Raw genomic sequence first — 27,146 nt, 5'->3', positions numbered from 1 at the left:
ATTTTTTAAACTCAGCTGATCCTGAAATAAGATAGTGCTACTTTTTGGCTTTTTCATCCTTTTTGTTTATCTCAGAATAAGTTAGAAAACATATTGTACATAAGTTTGTAGTATTAACTGTGTAATGTCTGCAGGGTGTGTGAGGAACCAACTGCAGCCTCAGTTTGTTGCCTGATTATTGGCCTGAATATCATTGCTAATGTGTTTGCCTACTTATGTGTTTCAGTGAGTGCCTTATTAGTATGGATTGAAGTAGCTGTGTGAGCATCAGTCCATCAGGTTTAGTGATAAGTGGAGCTGACTGTAATACAGCCTTTTAATTTACCAAAAGAATGGGGTATTTACATACTGATTTAAACAACCAGACCAAGACAGGACACTGATGCCACTTGTTTGTATGTGTATGTTTGTCTTGAAATTAATATGAAACCGTTTCCAAATGGTAAAATAGTTAAAAATATCTAGGCTCATTCTTGAAATATTGGTATGCACAGATTTGATTAAATGAAGGGGGGTCTGTTTATTGGTTTGAACCAGTAACTTCCTGGAGATACACGCTTAGAATGGAAGGGTAAGGCAAGGGGGTTGCAATCTGTAACTAACTAATTCAATTTTCAATTTTCATGTGGTTTGGACGTAGGGATCAAATGTACTTGTTTTCAAATTTAAAGGCCCTGGTAATCCCATGCAGGTGATTTTAATTATATTGCCTGATTAGACCTCTGCACTGGGCAGTGTCCACATGCTGAGTCCCATGTTTGACTGATATCTCTATGACCCTCCTCTTAGCTCTGTTGGACGGGGCAAATTAGACCTTTATCAGTCTTATCAGTCCATAGAGTCAGCTCTTGTCATTCTCAGCATAGCTCTACTCACCTTCAACCTGAGCAGAGGTCCAACCATCCAGAGTAATTGAAAACACCTGTGTGGGTGTGCACAGCCTGAAAGAGCAAAAACAAAATTGTCAGTACGGCCTAAACTCATGAGCCTCAATAGAGACTGAGGACTCTCTCCCAGCATTCGTTGCTAGAACTGTGTGGAAACAATTAGAGAGCTAAGACAAACTGCATTGTAGAACCAATTCAAAGTCTTTAGAGCGGTGACATGCAGAAGTCGTGAGTGCTTGATGATTTCCATTTATTGGTAAAACGCATGAAATGTTGCAGATTTTTTTTTTAATTGTGAGATTAATTCAAAACATAACAGTTTGTAAGACTGCCTGGTAAAATTAGTTGTGCGTTATCTTTACCTTGTAAATACGACATCAGTCGCCTCCTCTCTAATGGCAAGATTTAGATATTCTCAGATTTCTCTTGTCCCCATCTATTTTCACTTCTTTGTGACAATAAATAATCTGTGGTGATCAGACACATTTATGTGAAATGGCCGCCTTAGATTTCTTTTTCTTCTGAGACAACACACGAGAGGCTAAAGGTCATGTTTCTCTGTACTGTACGAGTATATTAAACCACATGATTGCAGCAGCAGTTTAGGAACAGCAATGAAAGAAAGACCAAAGTAAACAATATACAATGCTCTTGTTTGATAACTGCGGGTAATGAGCTAACCTCCCCCATATGAATATTAATTAGACTCATAGCTTTGGGCTAATGTTGCACAGATGTGTGCTGTATGACCTTGCAGTCTAAAGACGACATTATACTGGCTCATTAGCAAATTATAATGTTAACCTGACTGTTGACTTACTCGTTTTTTTGTCCATCTTCTCCATCAGATAACAGTGAACCAGAATAATGCACTGGCCTCCTCTTAAATATACCTGTGCACTTTTATATGCATTGTGTCCAACACTGTATAAATAAATAAGAAATGAGTTTTTGACATATTACTAAAAAATGACAGTGAACATTTAAGACAAAGCCGTTTGTCAAGAAAGTGAGACAAATCGAAGACGCTGCAAAGTGAAGACCAAGCGTGTTTTGGGTACTACAACCCTGTGTGCGTGCATTATTGTGTACGCTTTTTCTGTGTGTATGGTACGTGAATGTGTAGGTGAGGGTAAGGGGCCTACAGAGGAGGTTGTGTCCATGTATGATCCGTTACCCTTGACGATTGAAATAATTGACGTCTCGCCTATCGCTTCCAACCCAAGCTGTCCATCATGGCGTTACATCTGAAGCATGTTATCATTTCTTTGTGTTGATCATGAAGGGATGCAGTCTAACACCTGATGCCCACTTATTCTCCAGTTCGAGGGTCTGTCCGTCACATCTGTCCATCACATCTGTCCGTCACATCTGTCGTCTCTTTTAATGAGTGCAGTTGTGTCTGTCTATATACCTGTCCAATTTATTTTCTCTCTGAAGGGTACCCCTGTGTCTATATGTGTGCATTCAACAAATGCTTCTGTGTGCATACCAGTGTGCATGTGCACATGCAGTGGTGTCCCATGCTAATGGAAATTGTAATAGCGGTAGACAGGGATTAGCTGATATGACCCCAAGCAGTGGAACTAGCAACTGGTAGCTACTGTGACTCTAAGAGAAAGGTAGCAGGCCAGGAGGGATGTACTATTGTGGCCCAGCAGTACATACATTATTCATTAGTTGTACTCGCATGGCTGGTGATAATGATTTTATCAAATCTGGCAAGGTGGGTGGTTAGGTGGGGGAAACTGGCATCCTGAATGCGTATGTGTGCATATCCTTTTGGTCCATTTTCCTATACAGTATGTTCATGAATTTCAATATGATTTGTTTAGCAAGAGAGATGGCAGGAGGCATGAAATGGGAAACCAATCTCATCCCTTCAGCTCTTAACTGATATTGCCGCCCCCACCCGCACATACACACTGCGATAAGGTCTGATAAGGATTGAAAGGTGGAGTCCATTGTGCTGAAAGGCCAGATCAGGTGTGCAAGAAGACAGGAGAACAAAACCAGCTACACTTACAGCGCTGCTACCAAATATTCTGTTTATTCAACAGAAAAGGGGCCTTTTGATATTCTTTCACTCCTCGCTGTCCTAACTGCCGTCTGCTTAGCTGAAAACAAACAATGAGCGTGTTCACATTACAAAAGCAACATGCCGAATGATGAGTGCGGACGGAGCAAAACAAGCAAACAAAAAGAAACCCCCGCCGTCCTGATGTTTCTCCAGCCCTCCTCTTTACTTACATAACATCCTCCACCTGCTGTCGTTATTATTACCTCCTTTGAATTCAGCTTGTGCCAGAATGCCATCACAGCCATTGCTCTGAGTTGTTCTTCAACTAGTAACCAGTTCCTCCCCACCCCTTGGATAATTGCATTACAGCCCAATAACGCTGTGTTTGGGTAGGACTGTGGGAACTGGCTGCCTAAGTCGCTGTTCATCCTCCTGGATTGGTTATTTCCTGTTTCAGCCGGCTCCTAGCGGGACATGACCCTCTCCAGCTTGTTAGATAACACAGAGAGAAATAAACGGGGAGACAGACAGAAAGGAAGGGGATAGACTGGGAAGAGAACAAGGTCTGATGAGCAGACAGGTGCTGGGAGACAGACGGCATATGTGCACGTACATACACATATGCTTTACACAAAAGAATTGTAATAGGCGAGAAGCACTGCAGTGGTATTGTCTGAGTTAGGTGCTGAAATGTCATCATATGCCTGGGGGTAAAACGCTGAGAATGTGTGTGTGTGTGCTGTGCATGCACCAGTGTGCACTGTTAGCGACTTTTTGCTTGTGACTGTCTCCCCTCTCTCCCCTGTGTAGGCTGTGTCCTTTTGTTGGGTAGATCTGTTACCTTCCCTGCCCTTTGTCCCAACATGTTTGCCTCTATAAATGTTAAATACTCCAAAACACCAGTTATTTCAGGAGCTTCTCAGTGCAGCAGACAGAGATAATGGGGAGTCATCAGCCTATTATGTAATCGTCCCTGTTTTTCTCATAAAATCCCTTGTCCTGAAGCCAAACATTTCGCTAAGTGATTTGATGATCCTGAAAGAGAATTGTTTTGTCAGAGGATACAGAACAAGTTATCTCCAGAGAGGAAGAGTCATATATTATAGGAGTGCAGTTAATCAAGTTATTTGCTTATATTCATCAGCATTTTTTGCTTAGAAAAGCCCAAATGAGAATTTATCCACATTTCCTGTCTTTCTTTTTTTCTTTTTCTTGAGTGGGTAGGGGGATTTCTTCCCTTTTTTTCATAGGGTGAAGAGGTGCTAGGAAATGTGGGAGACAGAGGGATGTGACGTGCAACAAAAGTTGTCGGCTGGAATCGGACCAGTCACGGATGCGACTGTGCGGCCATGCGGCATAAACTGTAACTATCTGCCTTTTTTATGTAGTACCCATAATATGTATAAGCTATACAGGGCTGTTTCAAAAAACACACTTTTGTTTGAACTTTTCCTATTAAAGGACCAGTGCGTAGGATTTAGTGTCATCTAGCAGTAAAGTTGCAGATACCAACTCACTGAAAACTGCTCACGTCTGTATTTAACGAGCTGGGAATGAGAACGGGCTGTATATACAGCCAGTGTTTGATTTGTCCGTTCTGAGATACTGTAGAAACATGGCGGTTCAACATGTGGACTCCATGGAAGGTGAAGGTGGCGTGTGTAGATAAAAATGTCTCACAACGATTCCCATATTCAGTTGATTATACACTAATGAAAACATACCTATGAATATTATGTTTCACTTCTGCTAATAGAGCCTCCTAAATATTACACACTGGACCTTGTGGAAATTGTGTCAAACTTTACACTGTTTGTATTTACCTTTGCCACATGCACCTATGGTTTCTTGTGTTGATGACAAATAGGCAAATAGGTAACCACACTAGTAACAATAGATGTGAATTTACCCGTATTTTGGCACATCTTGGCAAGTACATGTATGTCTGGAACATACATTATAAGTGGCTTGTGTAGTTTTTATGGCGACTTGATTTTTTGCCCTAAAACTGGGTCACTGTTGGAATCCATTGTAACTGTGTGAATCCAATCTGACTATAACTGCTGTCTGTGAAGGAGCAGGCTACAAACTTTTCCGAGCCGTGTTTAAAGCCTACAGGTGGTGATTCTTTTTCAGAACATGGGAGTAAATAGTAAATATAGCAAAAACTACCACTTGAGGGTTCATTCTTCTTATCCAAAGCCTGTTACAAAAAGCCTGGTGGGTTATAAGATAGTAAAGGAAACATGGGTGGAGAAAAAAAAAGAAAGAAAAAAAAAGCAGCAGCATAAAAGGAGCTACAAGCTCTTGTGGAACGTTTCCAAGGAATAAGAAGGATTCTTCTTCACTGTGCACCTTTCTCACCTCTCTGCCGAAACCACATCTCTGTTCTGTTGCATTCAATCTTACAAGTTAGACATTTTAATATGACATTTCCTACCTACTTATTTTTCAGTGACTTCAACAAACACGACAGTATCATCCGCGATCTCATATTAACCGTATCAGTTTATAATATTTTACTTGTAGACACATCTGTTTGCATCTGTACACATATCGTGTTTGTTCATGCCTGTGCTTGTCCACTCTATCTGTGTGTCTTTGTTTTTTGTGTGGAACTTGAGGCCAGAGAGCCAGCAATTAAAAGGACTGGGACATCTAAAGGCTTAGAGGCACAGACCCAGCACACATGCTGGCAGTCAATTGGCAAGCCGGGGGAGGTGAAATTGGAGAGAGAGAGAGAGCGGAGAGGAGATGAGAGAGGGAAGAGGGAGGAGGGCAGGGTGAGTGCATATGGGAGAGAAGGGGAGAACCAGAGAAAAGAGGGCGGGCTCAGACTCAGGCAGCAGCGCACACACCCTCTCCTAGCCTTCAGTCTGGTCTACCCGTGCAAGAGGCAGCATGTGTGAGTATATGCTGTAATGTGTGAGTGTGTGTGTGTGTGTATATAGAGCTGAACGCTGCGCTGGAATCCGGGAGGGACGTCTCTCATTGATGCAAGGATTCCCCTGTTTGCAACTGGAGAGGACACGTGCTGACTGTTTTAACCAACACAGGGAATTAACTGTTACACATACAGGAAACACTGGGAGCTTAAGTTGAAGGTAAAGAGATACATTTCTTGTTTTGAGGATGTTTTGGGAGCTTTGTGAGTAACAGAAACAGAGAGATAGAGTGGCTTGGGTGTAAGATAACTGGCTTCATGTTGTGTGTGTGTTTAGATGATTAGTTAAGCATTTACCATTTGGATGAATTTTAATGTTGTGTGTGTGAGAGACAAAAGGTGGTGAAGTTACAGTGAGGTGTCCAAATTTGCTTTTTGATGTACATGTTCCATGTGCTGTGTGTGTGTGTGTGTGTGTGTGTGTGTGTGTGTGTGTGTGTACGCTTGTTAATGTCTGTATACCCTTGTGTTTTATAGGATGCCATGCTTTCTTTCACAATGTATCTCTGTGTGAGCATGAGTTCTCTTTTTTGCTAGTACAGTATACTACTGTTTGGTGGTGGTGGCTCTTGATGGGTCTCTCTCTCTCTCTCACACACACACACACACACACACACACACACACACACAATCCTATATATTAAATACAAATACAAGAGAACCACAAGAAACAAAGCCTTCTACACATTTTAGCCATCCTGCATGGATCAGTGTGTGTGTGTGTGAGTTTTTATGGTAAGAGTTTATCAATCATTAATGTTCTCACTGGGACATTGCTTAGTTTCCTACTCAAGGTAATGTGGTGATAACAAAATACCTTAACAGCCCTCTGGACTGGCAGCACCTGACATTTCCCCGCCATTGTACAAACTGCACAGCTCAAAGGGCAAACATTGTAATGCATGCTATAGCAGTGCGTATTTAATTGTGTGCTTTTATGTAAGAAGTACGGGACAGAGGCGGGACTCACAGTAGTTGTCAAAAGCTTGTTAGACAGCCACAGCACTCTGAAATGAAAGTGGTCAAAAGCAAGTCAGTTCTCAAAATTTCTGGTTATGCCATCAAAGGATCATACATGGATTTGGATCTGATAGACATTAACCTACTTTGTGTGTGTGCGCAGTGTTGCGTGGAGGATAAAAGAGTAGAAACAGCTGAAGAGCAGAATGGAGGAGGACTAGACAGACAAAGAGGGGGACCTACTGTACGAGCTACTAAAAGTCTTAAGGGAACAGCAGTTAAAAAGCAGTGTGATGCTGAAGACTTGGCAAAGAGCGACAGTAGTCAGCAAGACAGAATGAGAGAGAGAGAGAGAGAGAGAGAGAGAGAGAGAGAGAGAGAGAGAGAGAGAGAGAGAGAGGGGGGATAAGGGACATGTTGAGGGTTAGAGGAGATACAAAAACAAAGGAGAGTCTGCAAATGTACAATTTTACCTCCTACTAAATACTTCAGATGTATTTGCCATCTGTCACTCAAACACGTGGGCGTTAGTAAGGTGTCGGCTGTGCAAAGGGTCATCTTTAGGCATCCAGACAGTCAAAGAGTTATAAGGGGGTCAAAGGGCAGTCTCTGCTGTCAGTTCTCCTCCCTCACCTTCATGTTTCCTCTCCAGAGAAGACAATAGTCTTCTGGGGTATTTGGTTTGATCCATTAAGAAAAGTCAGTGCAGATACTGATATCAGGACCTTATGATTGACAAGTATTTACAGTGTATGGTTTAATATTGCTGTGGTTTTTGACAAGCTGATAAAACATTACAAGAAGACCAAGTCATTTGGTAAATAACTTAATTTATGTAGCACTTTACAATTAGTCTCTCATTCATCTATTCACACCCAGCACTCACTACCGCGCAATGGGCTGGCCTAACCATCGGGAGCAATTTGGCTGGGGATCGAACCGCCAACCCTGTGATTAGTGAAGGCCCCGCTCTACCTCCTGATCCACAGCTGTTATAACTTAGTAATTCAGTAACTATTACTTCAATTGAATACTAATGCATTAATGAATTTAAGAATATACACACTCTGATACGGTGGTAAATCCTGAAGATACTCAGCCTGATCACCGAGATTTAAAATACTAGTAAATACTATTAGTGTTTGTTTTGATTTTGAGAAGAATAAGAATTATAAGTAATCTCTCTTGCTCTCCCTTTCTTGTTATCTTTTCTTCGTGTTATGTTGCTCACTACAATTCACAGCTTCAGTTGCTGCCATGAGGAAGTTGAATATTGGCAGGGTTTTTTGAGGAAGTGATCCATGAAAGGATTTATAGTGACAGATAAAAACGGGTGCGTGTGTGCGTGCGTGCATGCAAACGCGCACACTTTTTTTTCTAAATTGACAAAGACTTTTTCTGCGAAAGCCTGGGGCTATGAAAAGGGGGGGAAGCCATTATCTCAGACACTGTTACACACTGCTCATCCAGGTTTATGTGTGTGTCCATTTACTACGTGTGCAAGTGTGTGTTCAAGATAAATATGTGTGTGCATCCACAGAACCATGTGCTCCGTCTGTGTACAGTAAGCTAATATAGTGTGTGAGCGTGAAGGGGGGATGGGTCTCCGTTAAGTGAGCCCCTGTGGGTCTGGGAGAGTGTTTGTATTGTGTGTACACGTGTGTGTGTGTGTGTGTGTGTGTGTGTGTGTGTGTGTGTGTGTGTGTGTGTGTGTGTGTGTGTGTGTGTGTGTGTATGGACGTGTACATACTGACCCAGATTGATACACAGCTCATGCTAAGTCAGCTCACCTATAGGGCAGATATAGGTAGGCATATCCTCTTTTACACACATCCAGTCTCACATAAAACACCCACACTGAAGATTTACTTTTATCTTGTAAGAGGACATTGCATTCACGTACATTCATGCCCCAAACTGAAACCAGAACCACTACACGAGTACTGTAACTCCAATCCTTACCTTAGACAGCCTTAGTATCTATTCTATAAATACAATTATCATAAATCCTCATGTGAAGCTCATGAAGGCCTCCATGCATCAAATAATACATTAATAGCTGTAAATAATACAAGTAATCATCATCAACATGACCATCATCATCATCAACAACATGGAACTGAAGCTTCCTGCAAATACTCTCACATCTCTATCCTCTATAATGAATATGACTCTTGTGACCTTGTGGCCTAGCAGACAAACGCCCTCTCTTTATGATCACAGATACAGTACGCAAGATGCAGTTTGATGAGCATGTGGCGGGCATGATAAAGGGATGATGCAATTAACATGAAAGGGATGATCTCCCTTTTTCTCTCATCTTTGTCCGCCTGCCTCTCTCATTTTATAACCGTTGCTAGAAGATGCTTCATCCCTCTTCCTCAGTGGTCCACTTATTTCTGCTGTTGAGCAAATATAGGGCTTATGCGGCCCCCGGAGCCCATCTCCCCACATGCAATCAAGCTGTTTAAATGTTTGTGTTTGACTGTGTGCCTGTGGGTTCTCTGCATGTCTGTCTCTCACTCTCGCAGTTCTCTGCCGCTGTCACTTCCCACCCTGTATAGCAGACAGATATTGTTGAAGTCTGTTTTGGGAAAACCAAGACAAAACTGACAGCTGAGGGTGGAGAGACACAAAATGTTTTTTTTCTCTTCTTTGGTTTCACAGATTGTGTCTAATTAAGGTGCCGGTTCAGTCATGGTTGCATTCAATAGCAGGGGGAATCCCTTTGCAGTGTAGCTGATATAATAAGGCAATGGTTCCCAAGCTGGGGGTCGGGACCCTCCCCAAGGGCAGACAATATAAATCTAAGGGGTTGTGCGATGACTTACTGAACTGGAAAGCAGGAAAAAAACATTTATGCCACAAAATTACATTTACTTTTTCTGCTGTTCCCCCCTATCCTTTTTGTTTGTGAATGATAATAATTTAACCTCTTTATGCCTCTAAAAACTATTCAAATACTCTTCGGTGGAACTGATCTTAAACAATGCTACAGGTGATGATGTGTGTGTCATCCCTGGTCTAGAGCTTTTGCATGAGCTTTTGAAAATATGAGAATTGAGCAAGACAATAGAGGCTGAATGAGTCAGTGTGAACATTAAGTCACACTGACGTGTTTGCTTATTTGCGTCCGTTTGTAATGTCACTCGTCTGGTTGAGCAGGACTACGGTAGTTGTTAGCTGGGGGGATGGGGGGGGCGTGCGCAACATCAGGTGAAGAACATTTGTCCTGTGCCAGACCCCTCAACATCAACCCCCCGATGAGAAGAAGAAGAAGATGCAAAAGGAGTGGGAGAAGCAGAAGGGGATGCCTCTAATTTGTGAAGGGGTCCAGACGGGGGAGGGGTGTCTAAGAGCTGACATGAGCTGGCATGTGCCCTCTTTCATTTCCTATCTTTTGTCTGTTCTGTGTCTGCTGATGAATTGGGAGTTTCTTCCTTCCTTCCTTCCTTCCTTCGCTCCCTCCCTATTTCTCCCTCTCTTTCTTTCTTGATCTCTTTTTTTCTTTGTCTCTCTCTTTCTGCCTCTTGCTCCATCATCCCTCCTTCATTCCTCTCTCAGTGTGACAGCATTGCCATCCCTGTCATGTCTGCCCATTATCTCTGATCAGTGTTGCGTTCCAGCCCACACATCGTCTCTGGCTGCCAACTGATGGTGTGTGTGTGTGTGTGTGTGTGTGTGTGTGTGTGTGTGTGTGTGTGTGTGTGTGTGTGTGTGTGTGTGTGTGTGTGTGTGTGTGTGTGTGTGTGTGTGTGTGTGTGTGTGTGTGTGTGTGTGTGTGTGTGTGTGCCTGCATGCATCTACATCTTATTTTGATATACAGAAGGTTAGATCTTGCCCTCAATTCAGAACAGTAGCAGAAGAAATGGCAAAGAAAGGTGACTATGAACAGTTTTGTTTACTGAGTGATTAACAAACAAAGGATGCGTGCAGTGCAAACAAGCTGATATGTGTCATTCCAACGAACTACAATTTGAAAAGGTGCTAGTGGTTTAGTGGAAAAAGGGAAGCATGTTTTGAGACAAAACTGGAGATGTTACCTGAACAGGATGCTGGTGTAAAAGACTTCAGAGTGAGAGAGTGGAAATACATTTGTGTGTGAAGTGCTGAGTTGGGATTTAAGGGAGGAATTACTGTGGGAGAGCAAAGAATGTCTTCAAAGATTGTCTTTATGCTTTGTTTGCACTGGGGAGATTTGGCCTTCCTGGGATACCCTCTTTTTTTTTATCTCAGCTTGGAAATCTTTATACCCCCTACTTTGTGTGTTTTGAGTGTGTTTTTCTGTCCAAGTTTACATCCACGTGACTGTGTAATTAAAGCAGAGGAAACAGGCAACTTGGCCCTTGTCTCTCCTTTCTTCTCCTCTCTTATCTTCCTCATTTCCTCCAACCCCCAGATTACATTAGTTGCATAAAGAGAATGCTGACCTGCTACTCAGTGCTCATCACATAGTCACACTTCACGTTCGTGCTTGTTGACCTGGAAGTGATGCAGCGGGATCGTACAAGGCGGTCTCAAAAGCCTGTGTGTGCATTTGTAAGTGTGTGCATGTGCAAATATGTATGTGGGGGGTGTTGACAAAAGCATGGATGGAGGCTTACAGGCAGAGCTGCATGGATAGATTTTTGTTCTTTGGATTGAGTTTCTGTGAGGATAAAAAAAACCCTGTGGTGAGCGCTGTATAAGGTTTCTATTAGACTGTGTGCTTTTGTTTTTGTCTTTTTGTGCGTTAGCTTTTAGGCACGTGAATGTGTGAGCATACGTGTGGTCAGATTGCCTTTGTCCTCTCCCCTCAGGCCTGCACTCAGATGTCAGTAAGTCGTGTGGAGCTTATACAGGTCACTAATGCACTGAGAGGGGAGCCTCTATTCACCGTAGCCACTCAGAGCCTAAACAATAACCTCCAGCTCGAGTCCGCACAAGAGCTCAACTCCCAGGAAATGGACCCACTGACCTAGATCCAACCCCATCTACTGAAGAGACGCCTCATTGCTAACATGTTGTTGACATCCTTGTCCCAGTGATAGTGGTGTTTTTGCCACGAGACGTCTTTTAAACATTGACTGTCATCCTACATGATAGTAATGAGAGGGGAATCTTATTACAAGTATCTTACCTATACCAATCTCAGTTTAAATGGGGTCATTTGCCTCATGTCAGGCAACTCTGTGGTCATATGTTAATGTGATGTAACTCTTAACTTGTTTCCTTATATCTTTCTAGCTTTATAACATTTGTTTGTGGTACTATGGTGGAGCTAAAAATTTGAGCACTTAAATATTGCTGTACTGTGCTGTGTGTTATTAAGTTAAAGTCAATATAATGTTCAAAAGTGTCGGATTTATACAGTATATACAGGGCCTTGGTTTGCTGAAAAGAGTTGAACCTAGATTTAAAAGATATATATGGTTGTCTTTATTAGTGCTGAGGCAGTGGACAAAACAAGCAATTTGATATCACATTGGTCTTTGGGAAGTTGTGATTTCTTTTGCTATTTTGCTGACTAAATAACTGATAAATTAATGAAAGTATTCATTAATTTCAACCCTTATCTCCTCTGAGTTTTAATTTAGTTTAGACCTCAGCTTATATCTGTGTGGGAAACTGACCTAGTGTGTGCTAAGATTGCTGAAGCAGTTTGTTGTCGTTGAAATTTGCAGACCAATGATGCAATAGTCTGGGCGTAGGTCCACTCTCATTCTCTGAATCTGTCAAACCTTACTGTGTGAACGGATGTGTGTGTGTGTGTGATGCACAAATGCAGAAGTAGGTAAAGGGAGGGTTGTTTTTCTTGGTAAACAGTAGGCCAACAAATATGATAATGTGAAAATTACAGTATGTGATGCAAATTTGTACATTCTGTATGTATTCCATTTGACATGAACTATAAATTGACTATAAATGTATAGATATTTAAAGTGCACCATATGTCTGTCAATAGCTAGTTTTCTTGTTTATTTGTTTTTGGCCTTTTTTAGCATTATTAACCAGGTTTAATATTAATCTTACGTTATATTACACCCTCCTAGTAGTGTATGTTTTGGTAAGTCTGTGTCCTCTATTGGCCTTTAAATGCAGAGACACAGCACAGTAAGCAGCTGTTTGTTTTTCACATTCTTGCTGAACATTTCTTACCCACATCCCTCACTGCAGCACATTGTCTCCTGTCTCTTCTTCAAGGGGGTGCTTTGTTTGCAAGCACTGCTGTTGACTCAGGTGCGGGGATGTAGTAAGATAACTTCCCCTTACACCCCCCCTCGCAGTGCATCTTTGTGTTGCCCATTCCTCTTCCACTAAGTTTTTTGCTTTACACTACCTGCTTACTACTAATACCTCTGTAAGGTTCATACCACCATGGTTTGCCCCAGTATCTCCTCTACTTCTCCACCCTTAATCTTTCATTTCCTTTCTCTTTTGTCTTCTTTCTTCGCTAACCCTCTCCACTTTTTCTTCCCCCCTTTGCCTGTCCTTTTGCGGTCATGCCAAAGCCTCTCTTGCTCCCTGGTAATGATTACTAGGGTAGTACTACAAAAGATTTGCAGAGCCTCAGCAGAAATCTTAATTAATAAAGTGATAGAAGTGCTGCTTTGTGTTTCATTAACTGTCTTTGCATTACTCTAACAGTTTGATTAAAACCAGAGTAAGATAATACCTGCATATTGAATTGTGGCAGGATTTAAACCCTAATCTTTGTCAAGTTTGTAATCAGAATAAGCTTATAACTCTATCCAGGTGAATAATTGTTATTTCAATTTACTTTGGGCAAGCTTACAGCATGGATTTTCTTTCTGTTCTGTGTGACTGAAAAAACAGTCCCTCCAATTTTCCTCTTATATTTCTATTTCCTATCACACATTGTTAACTCAGCTATTAAACAGCTAATTTAAACCTGGATTATTGGAGATGAGCAGTTACTATCAACCATGTATTAACAACTTAATTAAACTATTACATTAATATGGGTAATCAAAATAATCACATTATAAATATCTTTTTCTACAAAAATATAGCCTGAATCACAAATATTTTCTTAACACATTTCCAGCAATTTTTTTTTATTAATAAGTATATATGTATTTCCCCTCAAAAATCTCTGTTTCCTTGCAGACAACACACACACTGGTCACACCTACACACACACATAAACACGGACAATAACCTCTTCAATAGCTCTCCAGATTGTCTTACTGCAGTCATATCGTTACTGACAACAAACGGGGGCCTGTTCACATCTGCCCTACTTTGAACTGACACAACATCTATCTCTATCAGCCCCTTAGGACCTATCAGCACCACTCCACCTCTTTACCTCTCATGTCTCCTTCCACCTCAGCACACATCATTCATCTTTCTACCTGTGGCCCCACACTCGATTCTACCAGCTCCCCACCGCTCTAACAGCCTCTCATCCCCCTTTCAGCACCATTATATTTTTTTTTTCAGACCCTCTTGCCCCTCTCATCCCATCCCCCTGTCTCAACCTCCCACCTCAATCAGTCTACCTTTGCCTAAAACCCTCTCATCCCTCTCTCTCACTCACTCATCCACCCTGTTATTTTGCTGTCCCTTCAGCCTGCACAGAGCAAAATTTGAGGTATATTACCCATCAATTTGGCTCCATTCACACCTGTCTGTGTTTGTCTGTCTCTGACAATATGCGGTTCCTACATTAAATATGTCTAAACTTGGCCAAACACATTTACTACCTAGGGTATTTGTTTACAGGATGGGGTGGACACACTGAGGCAGATTTTCAACAATATACTTCTCACACTAAAACATGAAATCAATTCTATTCACAATGCTTATATTATTAGATCTTTAATGTGCAAAAGAAAAAAACTTCCCACAATAGTTAAGGGAAAAAGGTATGGGAAGGAATTCCCTTTTCAAGATGAAACAGCAACAAGCCATAGTACTACTCTGTTATTTTAGGCTTTTCAGCTCTTTACGGAAGTATGTCCCATCCCACTTGTTTACTTTATTGCCATGTCAACCAAGTTGAGAGAGAACAAGACAACTTGCATGTCACAATATAATCACAGCACAGACATCCACAACACAAACCAGACAGGATTCCAAGTGAAATGGTGATAAAACAGACTATAAAGTGGTAAACAGGATACAGATGAAACACAACAGATAAATCTGAAGATTTTTGAATCAATGAATAAGTTAGTCAAAAGTTAGCCTTCCTCATGGTTCCAGTTTATAGTTTTTCGCCAATACCAAGGGAATCTCTATCATATATTGATGCTTTTTAAATCAAGAATTGATTGACGTGGACAGATGGAAACCACACTAATATTGGCTATGGATGACACAGCTATCTGCTGTTTAATAAAATTCCAGATGTACAGGTCTAAAAATGCACATGCTACTATATCTGCATGTCTGTAGTTGTTCACGTGTCATTTTGAGAAATACAAATCCGTTGCCACGTCCTCACAATGCTCTTCTTTTTTAATGTCTTTCTCTATCACTTCCAGCCGCTCCTCCCCCAGGCTGCGTCTTGCCCCGCAGGGTTTCTACGGTTACCAGCTGAATCTGGAGCACAGTCAACGTCTCGTCCCACTCCTCCTGGATAATTAAACAACACTTCTTTTACTGCCACTCACATATGTGGAGCAGCAAATCACCACATGAATATTCAGTTGATTGGTTTCGATGACTGCAAGGCGATTGTCTGCGCAATCACTATTTCCTCAGGAAGGATGAGCGAGCGTTGATTGAGGACTGGCAAAAAGGAGAAGATTTATTAACTTTAAAGAAAAAGCCAATATTAGTTTGCAGTTTGTCATGCAACCTGCTGCACTGTATGGTTGTACTCTCTAAACAAGAGGATTTCAAGTCCTAGATGGAGTTAGTTTAGGCTTACACACCTTGATCTCTCTGATTATCCGCTGTAAAAGCCACACATTAAAATATGTATCTTGAAAGAGCATAATGGGTCATTTAAATCTATGGGGTTTCCTGTCTTTGAATACATACAGGAACTCACAGATCGCTGAGTTTGCACTCAGCAGCAGCATCCACAGAACGGAGCGTCAAAAGCTACACACGCTCATTGACTCTCCCAGGCCTCTCGCTCAATGGAGGACTTGTGCTAGAAGGATTTTCTTTAAAATATGGTAATCCCTGACTGCACCGTGCTGCAGAGACAGTCAGCTGAAATCTGAGTTAAGGAGCGTACAGTGTAAGCCCCTAGAAAGACGGAGGAGCCTATTTAATGAAGTTAGTGACACTTGAGGAGTAAAGTGGAGTGAAGTGACTGAAACTGAATTCCACTGCCCTTTATCTTTTCCGCTTGATCCTCGGATGCCACACAGAAAATATATAATATAAATATTTAAAATATAAAATCTATTATATGCGTAATTTTGCAGATGATATGCCGCACTACATAACTCTCTTTCGCCCTGTTTTTAAACTACTATCTTGATTTATTTTTTTATTTAGTTTAGCTTGGCTTCTTCCCTCTCTGGCACATGCTTTTGAACAGTAATTGGCATTGAATTTGCTTTTCCACTACTATCAACACAATCCAAAATCTTGACTCTTTTTTTTCTCCACTTCTCTGTTAGGAGATGACAAATATTGGGGACCACAGTAAATGAATAACAATCATCTCATTTCCTCCCACTCCACTTTTATGCTTTGCCCCCCTTTGTGGCTTCAGAATGAAAGCCGCTCTTCAGGAAGGAATTATGATTTGTCTCTCAACAGTTAAAAGAAATTAATGTTTGATTTAAGCAGCAGCCGAGACTCACGCTTGCAGGCAAGCTGTTTGTGTATGTGCATGTGTGTGTTAAAGCTGAGAGAAGGGGGGGAGGTGGCGCGTGTCTTGTCAGATCCCGAAAGGATGAATAAGAAGCTAATCTCCCTCTTCCAGGGAATTCTACCAGTGATGTCTCAGACAGTCCCGTCTCACAGGGACTGTGGGAGTGCAGTGGAGTGTGCGCTCCCGTCTCCACAATAGGGTGTTTTCAGAGCATATCTGACTGTTATCTTGACATTGGATAGATATAGTTTCTCCTCATATGTGAACAATGCACACCCCTAGGTGTGCACATACACACATGCACTCACAAATAAGTCCCCGATCCTTATTTGTTCAGACCATTGAGTCTCCCTGCACCTAGTCCTAATTCACATGTTATTCATGGTGTGTTTGTTATCTTTCAAAGCAGGTTTACTTGGTGTAAACAACAACAAGGAAGCCCCCAGTGTAAATGCATGCATGTTTGCAGGTGTGTATGCAAAATCGGGGAGCATGGAGACACTGATAAAACCTTCTCCCAGAATTCCTGCGGTAGTCTATTTTGACTTGGAATGAAGTTTGCCCCCATCCACAAATTCCTTTGTTTACCCCCAAGAGTGTTAACCTCAGCGACTTCATTCTCTGCTCTGAGGGAGGGGGTATATGGTAACCATTTGAGGAATGTGAAAGGTGCGGGAAAGGGCCTTAGGGAAGGGTGAGTCCGGTGACTGTGTCATGTGTTTTGAGGCTCCGTGGGGGTCGGGGTTGTGGTCGTGGTCTTGGTTCGAGGGTGCAGAGAAAGGTCAGAGAGATTAGTCAAGCCGAGCACTTCTCTGGTTACAGCAGCGTCTAGACTGGACACTACTGTTACCTTTAATGTTTCCTTTCGGGTTGGACTATTTTCTTTGACCATTTATTAGGTAGTCAGAGAAAAAACTGAGAAAAAACTTCAACAGGTGTGGTACCCTTGAGAATTATCACAAGTCATTAGTCATTGCTCCTGTTGTGTTATACACTGTGACTAACAGCTAATAATAACTACACCTAATTTTTAATAGCAAAAGCAAAATTCAAGACCCCAAGTTTTAGTAGTATGTTGTAAAAGCAGGTACATTTCTGATTGGGGGTCTTGAAGTTGTCTATTATGCAGATGAAAGGCATGTAATAAAAGTGCTTGAGAGATTTCATAATTTCATTTCAACAGGCACTCCAGCATGCCGTCTAGACGATCTGATGACAGACTTGAAAAAGCAATGAGACAGGTTTTGTTTGGCTTCAATACACAATACAGTGATGTACAGTAGCGCGCATACACGTCATGTGCAGTTTGAATCTGGAGAGCTGAGCCGTGTGTCATGTAGGGCGGAGCTGTGAGACAGGTGCAGAGATGAAAAGATTGGCGGTGGGGAAGTAGGGTGTGCCTGCTCCATGGCTGTTCTGACAGGCCTTTGGTATTTTTCCAAAGAGTGTGAGAGCATGTGTGTGAGTCGGAAAACCTGCTCACATTTCTCTTGGGATTGTGCAGGTGTGTGTGTGTGTGTGTGTGTCTGAGACTGGAAGCATGTCTGCTTTTGTACTGTTGTAGTGTATTCTGCATAAAACTACCTGCTTGCCTGTGTGTCATGCATTAGGTGATAGACGTGAGAGCCCATAGGTGTTGAGTGCCTTTCTAACGCAACCGCGGCAATGTGGCAATATGAGTTTGACAGCTCCAGTACAGAGTTGTTTCTGACAGTGTGGTTAAGTGGCGCATCCAGTCCCAGTACGATGCTCAGCACTGTCTCTGATTCTGTGTCTCAGAAAGTAGAGCTTTTCACTCTGTGCTTGTAAAATAGCAGATCTGCCACTTATAAATGTCGTTGAGTGATAAATAATAATACAGTAAATAAAAATCAAACATAAATTGAGTATATAGAGTCTTCTAAGCAAAGGGAGTTGGATTTTTGTAGAGTTGTGTTTTTAGTAAGACATTTAACCATTACAAAATTTTCATCAACATTGTTCTTTGTCCCTCTCAGTGTGTGTGTGCGTTCGTCTGTGAGTGGGCACGTCTGCATGGTAATGATGCTTTGGCTGCTGTTGCGCAGGCCATTGTGTTAATACACTCTCTCAATGTGTTAATATACTGCGAGAATGAGAGCGAGAAACGGGAGACCGAGGTAAAGAGAGCGAATAATTATGTTTCCCCTTTTGTCTCGGCTCCCTCAATTAAGCCTGAAGAGAGGCAGCCAGAGCACATGTCTACTTATCCACTTAAAGCTCAGCAACAATAGGACCCCCCCACAATGTCTCACCATCTATCTCTCCTCTCTCTCTCTCTCTCTCTCTCTCTCTCTCTCCTCCCCCTGTTTTCTCACTTTTCCATATCAAACTTCTATTCATAGCGCCGTTCCCCAATATGTTTTTTTCGCCCTCCCCTGCTGTGCCTACACCAACCTCAGCGCCTTCCCTTCATATGTGTTTCGCCTCCAGCCTCGCCTCACCTCTCAGCTCTATGTGGGTTTAGCAGAGATCCCGCCTTCTCTCTCCTCGTTACCCTTCTCCCTCCTCCCTTGCCTTGCTGCGGGGCACGGAGAGAGGAAAAACGAAGAGACTGAACATTTTAGACTGTATACCGCCAGAGGACAGGCAGTGGTTTGATGTCCCCTGTGTTGTGTCAGACAGGATTGTTTTGTTTGTTTGCCCTGTGCATGCGTGTGTTTTTCACCTCTACTACACTGAATTCAGACAGATAATCGTATAGATGAACTATATGGCTTGGCAATAGCGATGCAGCCATGAGTTCTCTATAGTAAAACATGTTTTTTTTATTAGTGGGTTATACTGCTTTCCATTCACTGGCTATGTATGTACTATAAAGCTATAAATCATTTGAGATATTAAGTCTTGTTAGTTTACTGCTGCCAGATTTAAAAAGTAGAGCAGGACTAGATCCAAATTAAATATCCTGCACCTGTCAAGCATTGTGTGTGCATTATATTATGCGTGTTTCTGTTTTTTCTGTTTTGTTTTTTGTTTTCATTTTTTGGGGATAATTCTCATCAGGCCGGATGGGATGGAGGAGGGATGAGAAATAAAGGGGGGAGTGAGAGGCAGGGGAGAAGAAGTATCGGGGTCAAGTTTTGCTTATGTAATTGCTTCCCACAGCTGGGGCGAAATGTGCTGCAGTGGCTAAGTTTAAATACACGAAGACACATACTGGCGTGGTGCAAAGTCGGAGTTGACCAGCGAAACAAAACACTGTAAATGGTTTCCATGTATTTACTCAGCAATGCCCTTCACTTCTCTTATTGTCATTTTCTACTTCTCCTTTTCTGAACTCTCATTTCCCCAGAACTGTAACATGGTTGACTTATTGTGTTTCTGCCTGAGAAAATAAACAAATTGACAGTGTTATCAGATTATGATCAATAACAAAAGCAGCAGCTGTTGTCAAAGTTTAGACCTGAGGGAACAAATGCCTCTTGTGCATTCTGAAATGGCTAGTTAAAATTACCCACCAGATGTGCAGGATCTAAACAGACCCTGTGCTGATTGACATCTGCTTTGCAATAGTTTTTTTTGCATGAGAATGAAATGATTTCTCTTCCATTATGTTCCTGCTTATGGGCTTATCAGAACACAAACAAATCTGACAATAGGATTGAATAGTGTTTGCAGCTTTGAGGGCAGCAGTTAGTCTCCCAGCGAGGCTGCCAGGGGGCCCCTGAATGCCGACTGACAAGGAGCATCAGTTACATCTGCCTCTTTCTACGTACAGACTACATTTTGATCTGGTTGTGAACTAAAAATATTGGCATGCTTGTACTTACATAGCTTCACACTACACATAGCACATTATGGCACATCACAGTCTACTCTAAGAAGCTCAGGGCTGGTATTAGGAAAAATTAGGTCGTGTTGTGAAGCATTTAATTGAGTCTTAAGCAGAAAATCAAGCTCTGTAGCTGCTTTCATCTTCTGACATTTTACCAACAGAGAGTGTCAGCGTGTGTGTGCGTGCGCATCTCTTTGTCTGCAGGGAAACAAGGGGTGTTTTCCCAAAATGTTTTGTGCACATGCCCGTACATGCCTGCATGGTTTTCAGTTGGCAATGAGTTTCAGGGTGCCGTTCAAAGAAACTGCGGTTGTTTGTGAGTTTTGTTCCCCCCTAAGGCTCAGACAGTACCTCTGTGCTTTGTTTCTGATGATCTGTGAGTTTGTATATGTGCCCATTTAAATGTGTGTTTCTTGTTTGTTTGCTGTTTTTACTTGCCTCTCTGCATTATTTTAACTCCAGGCTTACTGACCACAGTGTCCTTTATTCTCTTTCATCCCGTATGCTGTGTCTTATCCTATAGGGTCCCACTCTAGTATGCTTCACAGCTTTTCTTTCAACTTGACTTCACCCGCTTCATGTGACGTACCTGGCAGATCCTCCGCAGTAGTTTTTAGAAGCACCTTCCCGTTCTTGCCTTGTCTGCCTCTCTCTTCCTCTGTGTGCGTTTGACACATCGGGTCACTTTGAAGTTGTGAGAGCTCCACTGAAACACTTCTCTCTCCTCTTGTTCCTCTCAGGGCAAACTGACACCACCATTTGAGGATGTGTGGAGGATCATGCGGTCAATGAAGGATGACACCGCGCTGATGTGGAGAAGCTGGTGATGCGGCTGCTTAAACACAGGTAACCACAGTTTGTACACAACGGTCTCTCCATAAGTAATTTGATTTTGTATTGAACTGTAAAATCCTACCAGTTTATTTTTTATATATATATATATATTTACATATACATATTATATTATATATTTAGAAACAACAGAAAATAATCATTCCTACAGGGTTTAATACTCAATACTAGATTCAATTATTTTTGAGTTGTTAGAAGAGATTTTTATCAGTCTATCGCTGCAGTTTGAGCCCACACTGAGAACCTGATGGTGTGGGTTTGATGATGTGTGACTCACTAGAGGGCCAACTGATCTGACAGCAGTTGACTCAGCAGCTCTACGTGCTTATATAACGGAGAGCATGAGGTGAAGCAGGATGCTCAAATAACTTTATGATCAGCAGAACGTGGTTAAAACGGATTTCTTGGATGGTTTTAACTGTTCTGGGAATATAGCTAATGAATAACTTTAACACCACTGAGGGAGAGAAGTGCTGCAAAAAGGATTGGGCGATCCATCCTCATGTCAACCAAGCCAATCGCCATTCATCAATGTCTGGGATCAGCTGTGCAGTTTTGAAGACTTAAATTCATCAAAATATAGATTTACTTAAACTGAAATGTAGCTTTCGAAAGTATGAGAAAAGGAGTTTTCATTTTACATTTTAGATGTCTTTGTAGTCGCTAAAAAACTGAATTAAATTTTTTATGCTTTAGGAATACTTAAATGGGACAACACCAGAAAACCCTTAGGAAGTCTCTGTAAAATGTAAGCTGTGTTTATGCTCTAAATACATTTTCAATAAACGTTATTGTCCCTATGCTACCCTATTTGAGGGTGTTGTCCTAAAAATTACCAAACACCTATGACCCAAAAACCAAATATGTGATCCCTGATCTCATTTTCCTGACAACTCGACTCATGCAAGGCATTCAAACAGATCCTGGACACCTTTGATGTACCACTGTTGGTTAATGGCCCATCAAATGTTGCAAACTCATTCATCCAACACAGAAATTGACCTGGTTTAGAGTTTGGAGAGTAAACATGACAATGCCATTAGAGGGCAAGGGCTACAATTAGGTAATGATGTAAAAGCAGTGTTTATCTCGCAATAGTAAAAAAAATAATTTCAGGGGGGTAGTGACAAAAGATATTTCTGATCAAAGACTATGAATCTGACCTGATCAGTATTTGACAGATTTTGATAGTTGCTGCCACATACATACTGTAATTTGCTAGTACTAGCATTAAGGTACTAGTAACTAAAAGGATGCAAATATAGTTTTTATTTTTCTAATTTCTTTGAAAAGTTTTAACTCAGTAGTTTTGGTCATGCCTAGAAGTCGCTGTGTGTTCTTCTATTCGGTTTGCCTGACCTCCCAAAAAGTTAAAGCCAGCTGGTAGATGCATGTTTTTGTTTTAAATTTGTGCCGTTGCTATTAAATTTAATACTCTACTTTCCATTTCAAACATAAGAGGGACCTGGCACACCGACCCCCTTTTACACAAGTGGAGTCAGTGCCTTGGTATGAGGTTGATGAACTTAATAAACATAAATATAGATAACACTCTTGTTCAGTTTGGTATGAGCTCAGGTGATCAGTGTGCCAGTTAATGAATACAGATGTTAGTTATAAATTACAGATGTGGCCCAGACCAATAAGTAGTTATAAAACACTTACATCACTATTTTATAAACTATCCAGAATTAGTCATAGCCGAAATTAGTTATTTAGAAAGTGGCAATGCGAACAATTCAATATAAATACATTTCACAGACACCTCTTCCTTAATCCACAGTTGAATTATGGGAAATGTGGAGAGCCAGAATGGGGACAGTGGTTTCTACGGCGATGTGACGGGACATCTCTCCCGTAAGCACACGTCCCGGTCACTCCGTCTCTCCAGCAAGCAGCCAATCACCCGGCGTTCCCGGCACTCTTCTTCAGTGAAACAGGAACACAGAAACTCTGAAGCCTCAACCCGCTCCTCCAGCACCCCTAGCATCCCACAATCCTTAGCAGAGAACGGGCTGGAACCTTTCAACGCAACAGATGCGTTCGGAGACTTCGGCATCAACCCTCACTGGACACAGCGTGTTGCTATGACAATGAGGCCGGAGTCCTATCAAAACGATGACGACACCTTGGCCACACCAACTCCTGAAACCTCAGAGGCAGACACCGTCGCCCAGGATGGTGGTGAGGACTCCATGGGGGAGGGGGAGGGCGAGGGAGACGTTATGGGAGAGGAAAGGTACCTCCAGCGAATGACTGAGGGTCCACGAGAAGGAGGGAGTTTTAAAAAGAAGCGGTCCAAGTCAGCGGACATGTGGAGAGAAGACAGCCTGGAGTTCTCTTTGTCTGACCTGAGCCAGGAGCATCTGACCAGCACTGAGGAGATGATAGATGGAGGAGAAGAAGAGGAGGAGGAGCAGTTTGCACGCCCCAGAGGCAGTGCAGGTGAGGATGGTAAACACACACCTAATGGAGTGTTATCAGTTTATTGTAAACCCACACCCCCCACCCAATTTTCTCATGCAAAAACATATGTTTCATAGTTAAAAAGACTACCATTGTTAGGATATGGACAGGTTGTATTTCCTGTTTTGAAGTTTATGGATTTTACTCTTTACTTTTAGTCTATTGTGGCTGTCCAGGAAAATGGTGACTGATGTATGACATGTGAAATGTTCATATACCGTATGTGTATATCTGTGCGTGTGTGCAAGGGTGTTAGCTTGATTTGATTCATTTGCAAGTGATGAGGGGGATGGAGGTGGGAAAAAATTGCAGGCACTCACAGAGTAGGGAGAAATGATTTGAGAAAATCTACTGATTGAAGGTTAGCTGCCATCCATCAGTTGCAGTAGTTCCGTTGATCACAGGGTTGTTAGCTTAACTGGCACTGTGCAGGAGCTGCTGGAGTTCACTGCGACAGCAGGCGGTAGCTGGTAACTTGAAGGTCTAAGCGCTGCCCCAGGTGGTCAGCTAGCTCAGAGTAATAGATGGGCTGGTTGCACACGCACACACACATTCGTGCTCACTCACCAAAATCATACAGATTTACAGAAGAACACAGACACACATGGAGATGGTTAATTACACATCAAAAGTGGCAAAGTAATCTGAAAGTAACTGAGAGTAATCAGAATACATTAACCTCACCTTGCTCACACACACAAGTACACGCACTGTCCAGCAATAACCACCTGTTCATATTCCCGGCTCAGCTGAAAGGGCATCGTCTTTGGACCATCTGTGCAGCCAGCAGAGTCCTGGCCTCAGGGGGCAGAGGAGCCGCTATGCTAAAACCCGCAGAGAAGCCGAGTGTGATGGAGATGGAGAAGGGGAGGAGGGGTTGATGTCTCCAACCGAGGAGGATGGTGGCGGGTATGGAGCATTCACACTCCCCTGCCGACGCTCCCACTGCCTGTCTGAAGGCTTGGCAGGCCTTGGCATCCCGGCTGCACCGTGCCCTGCTTTCCAAGGGCGCAGAGCACAAACTACCCAGGTTAGACCTCAATTTATGAATACATGAATAAATATACAAAGCAGGAGGAAGCAGTAATTAGGTTAAAAGTCTTCTTTCTCTACTTTTCTCTGGTATTCTGTCTCTCCTTTCTGTAATGCGGACCCCTAAACATAGAATGGTAGAGGACTTTGTTCACCAGTAGTATCCAGGATGTTTAGGGGATTTACAGACATGACTGTCACTGCATGATTTAGTATTTGTTGACAACCAGAGACATTTCCTGTGTGTGCTCATGCTCTGCAGTTGGGTGTGTGCATATTTCTGTAGTGGGGAAAGGGATTACAAAGAGTCAGATAGAAAGTTGCTATGGGGCTACTTGTCCAACACTGGCCTGATTTTTCCTTTCCCCCTCCAGAAATTAAAGCATTAAAACATACTATCTTTCACGCCTCATTCACTAACCACACACACACACACTGTTCTAACCCTCATAAATATACACACGAAGACATTTCAAACTAATTTAATTACAAAAAAGCTTTTCTTACAATTTTACAAAAGCAGATTCACTCAAAGGGTAAAAGATGAAGCAAAGTCACTGTAATATATCACAAAGAAGCCAATTAGTAAGAGATACAATGGACAAAAACAACTACATAAATGTATGTGCTTTCTGCAATTTCCATGTGTCATTGTGTCAAAAAAAGTTGCCAAATAAGAAGGAAATGCTAAAATAGCAAACCAGACTTTTCTTTCAACTCATTCCCAGAACCCCCAAGCACCCTTGGATAGCAGAGCACCCTAAGTGCTTATTATAAATTCATCTAGCCAGGCTGTGGGGGTTGTTAGACCGGATATAAATAGACCGACAACACAGCAAAACAAAAACAAATAGAACAGAGGGAGCCTCGATTTGGTGAAAGAAAGTGTGAAAGCACAGAGAAACTCTCGCTCGAAGTGAAAAGCTTTCGTTTAGCAGATATGCACTGCAAAACATGCACACAAACAGACTTTCTGATGCAGTAGGCACCCAAGCACATGCATATACACACAAATATAAGCCCAAATATAGCAGTTTCTGTATAAACATTATTTATCCATGAGTAAATCAGTTGTGTTTATACCCTCTTCTGGCTGACAGGACATCTCTGGTGTTTTGGGCGAGGGAAGTGAATATGGTGACAGCGGCATCGATGGTGTCACCACGGAGATAGATTGCGACGGAGAGTTGGTGTCACGCCGCTGTAAGGCCATGTCGGCCTCTTTCTCAGTATACTCGGCTACTGAGAGCAGCGTTTTCAATGGGAGCGACAGCGGAAGCAGCAGTGCAGGAGGAGGAGAAGGAAGATGCGGCGAGGGAGGCAGGGGAGGAGTGTATGAGAATTTCCGGAAGGAGCTGGACAATCAAGCCTGGGTTAGTTACTTTGTACATTATTCTTTTTCCAAAACAGATATAAATGATAGATTGTTATCATTGTTGAATTTGTTATCACTATATCTTCCCATCATTCTGTCTTTAGACACATCAGGGTCGGGACTGCACGGAGGAGGCTGGCTCTGCTGTGAGTGATGAGCAGAGCAGCGGCACTCTCAGTAGTGCGTATCCATCGGACACTCTGATTGGCTGTGCGCAAGGCACTGTCAGGAAGGCAGGGGCTTTGGCTGTGAAGAACTTCTTGGTTCATAAGAAAAACAAGAAAGTGGAACCTGCAACAAGGCGCAAGTGGAAGCACTACTGGGTTTCTCTGAAAGGTGTTGCATAGACTCTCATGCTTTTATGTTTAGTTATTTTTGGAAAACAATTGTAAATGTGGGGATAAAAAGCATGAGGCTGTAGGTCTCTTTCCAAATTCAAACTGAGGACATGGTAACATTGCATGAACTTTTGATCCCAAAGCCATCAGGTCCTCTAAAGCCTCAACTGCTTCTGCAGCTGAAAATATATCAACCAATTTGTGTATTTACTTACATTAATAATTATGGCAGTAATTAATAGCAATGACTAATAATTGAGATTCAAATATTCCGCCAAAAAGTTGCAAAACTCAACTTTTCAACAACAGCCATATTGTCACATTCAGATACACATCTTGTGTACCTGACCTCAGCGGGTTTAATCTCTCACTCTCTCCCTCCTGTTAGACTGTAATCACATCAGACTTAACACAGCGCATGCCCTTGGTTGTCACCTCTACTGTCCTCTCTCACCTTCTTCTGTTTGGCCTTACATTTTCTCTCCTCGACCTCATTGCAATTTAATTTTACGGCGGCGACCATGTCTGATCCAATCTCATCTTTGTGAAATGCATGATACAGCATCTGTAGCTGCATTCCTGCCCACCCCCCTAAAAATAAATACATCAGACAGTCTCATTGTATTCCTCCTGACCTGGTGCACCAATAATAAAAAATGTTGACCTGGAATTTTAATTATTATATATTTTGC

General features: G+C 42.1%; 1 protein-coding gene across 2 annotated transcripts in view; it reads left to right on the top strand.

The window, feature by feature from the left end:
- Positions 1 to 3,331: 3,331 nt before the first annotated feature.
- LOC127364618 (rho guanine nucleotide exchange factor TIAM1) overlaps positions 3,332 to 27,146 on the top strand; it is a 57,469-nt gene continuing 33,654 nt past the window's right edge. The window contains exons 1-7 of one of the 2 annotated variants that reach the window (XM_051402262.1): positions 3,332 to 4,270; positions 5,859 to 6,011; positions 21,132 to 21,237; positions 23,027 to 23,688; positions 24,459 to 24,739; positions 25,842 to 26,114; positions 26,221 to 26,452. In XM_051402262.1, the coding sequence (XP_051258222.1) occupies positions 23,034 to 23,688; positions 24,459 to 24,739; positions 25,842 to 26,114; positions 26,221 to 26,452 (1,441 nt within the window). In that variant the 5' untranslated portion in view covers positions 3,332 to 4,270; positions 5,859 to 6,011; positions 21,132 to 21,237; positions 23,027 to 23,033. Of the gene's footprint in view, positions 4,271 to 5,773; positions 6,012 to 21,131; positions 21,238 to 23,026; positions 23,689 to 24,458; positions 24,740 to 25,841; positions 26,115 to 26,220; positions 26,453 to 27,146 lie in introns of those variants that run through there. The other variant, XM_051402261.1, reaches the window with a different exon arrangement.

The sequence above is a fragment of the Dicentrarchus labrax genome, unplaced genomic scaffold (genome assembly GCF_905237075.1).
Source record: "Dicentrarchus labrax unplaced genomic scaffold, dlabrax2021, whole genome shotgun sequence".
NCBI lineage: Eukaryota > Metazoa > Chordata > Actinopteri > Moronidae > Dicentrarchus > Dicentrarchus labrax.
Note: the sequence above shows the minus strand (reverse complement) of the source record. Positions and strands in the feature narration are given on the sequence as shown.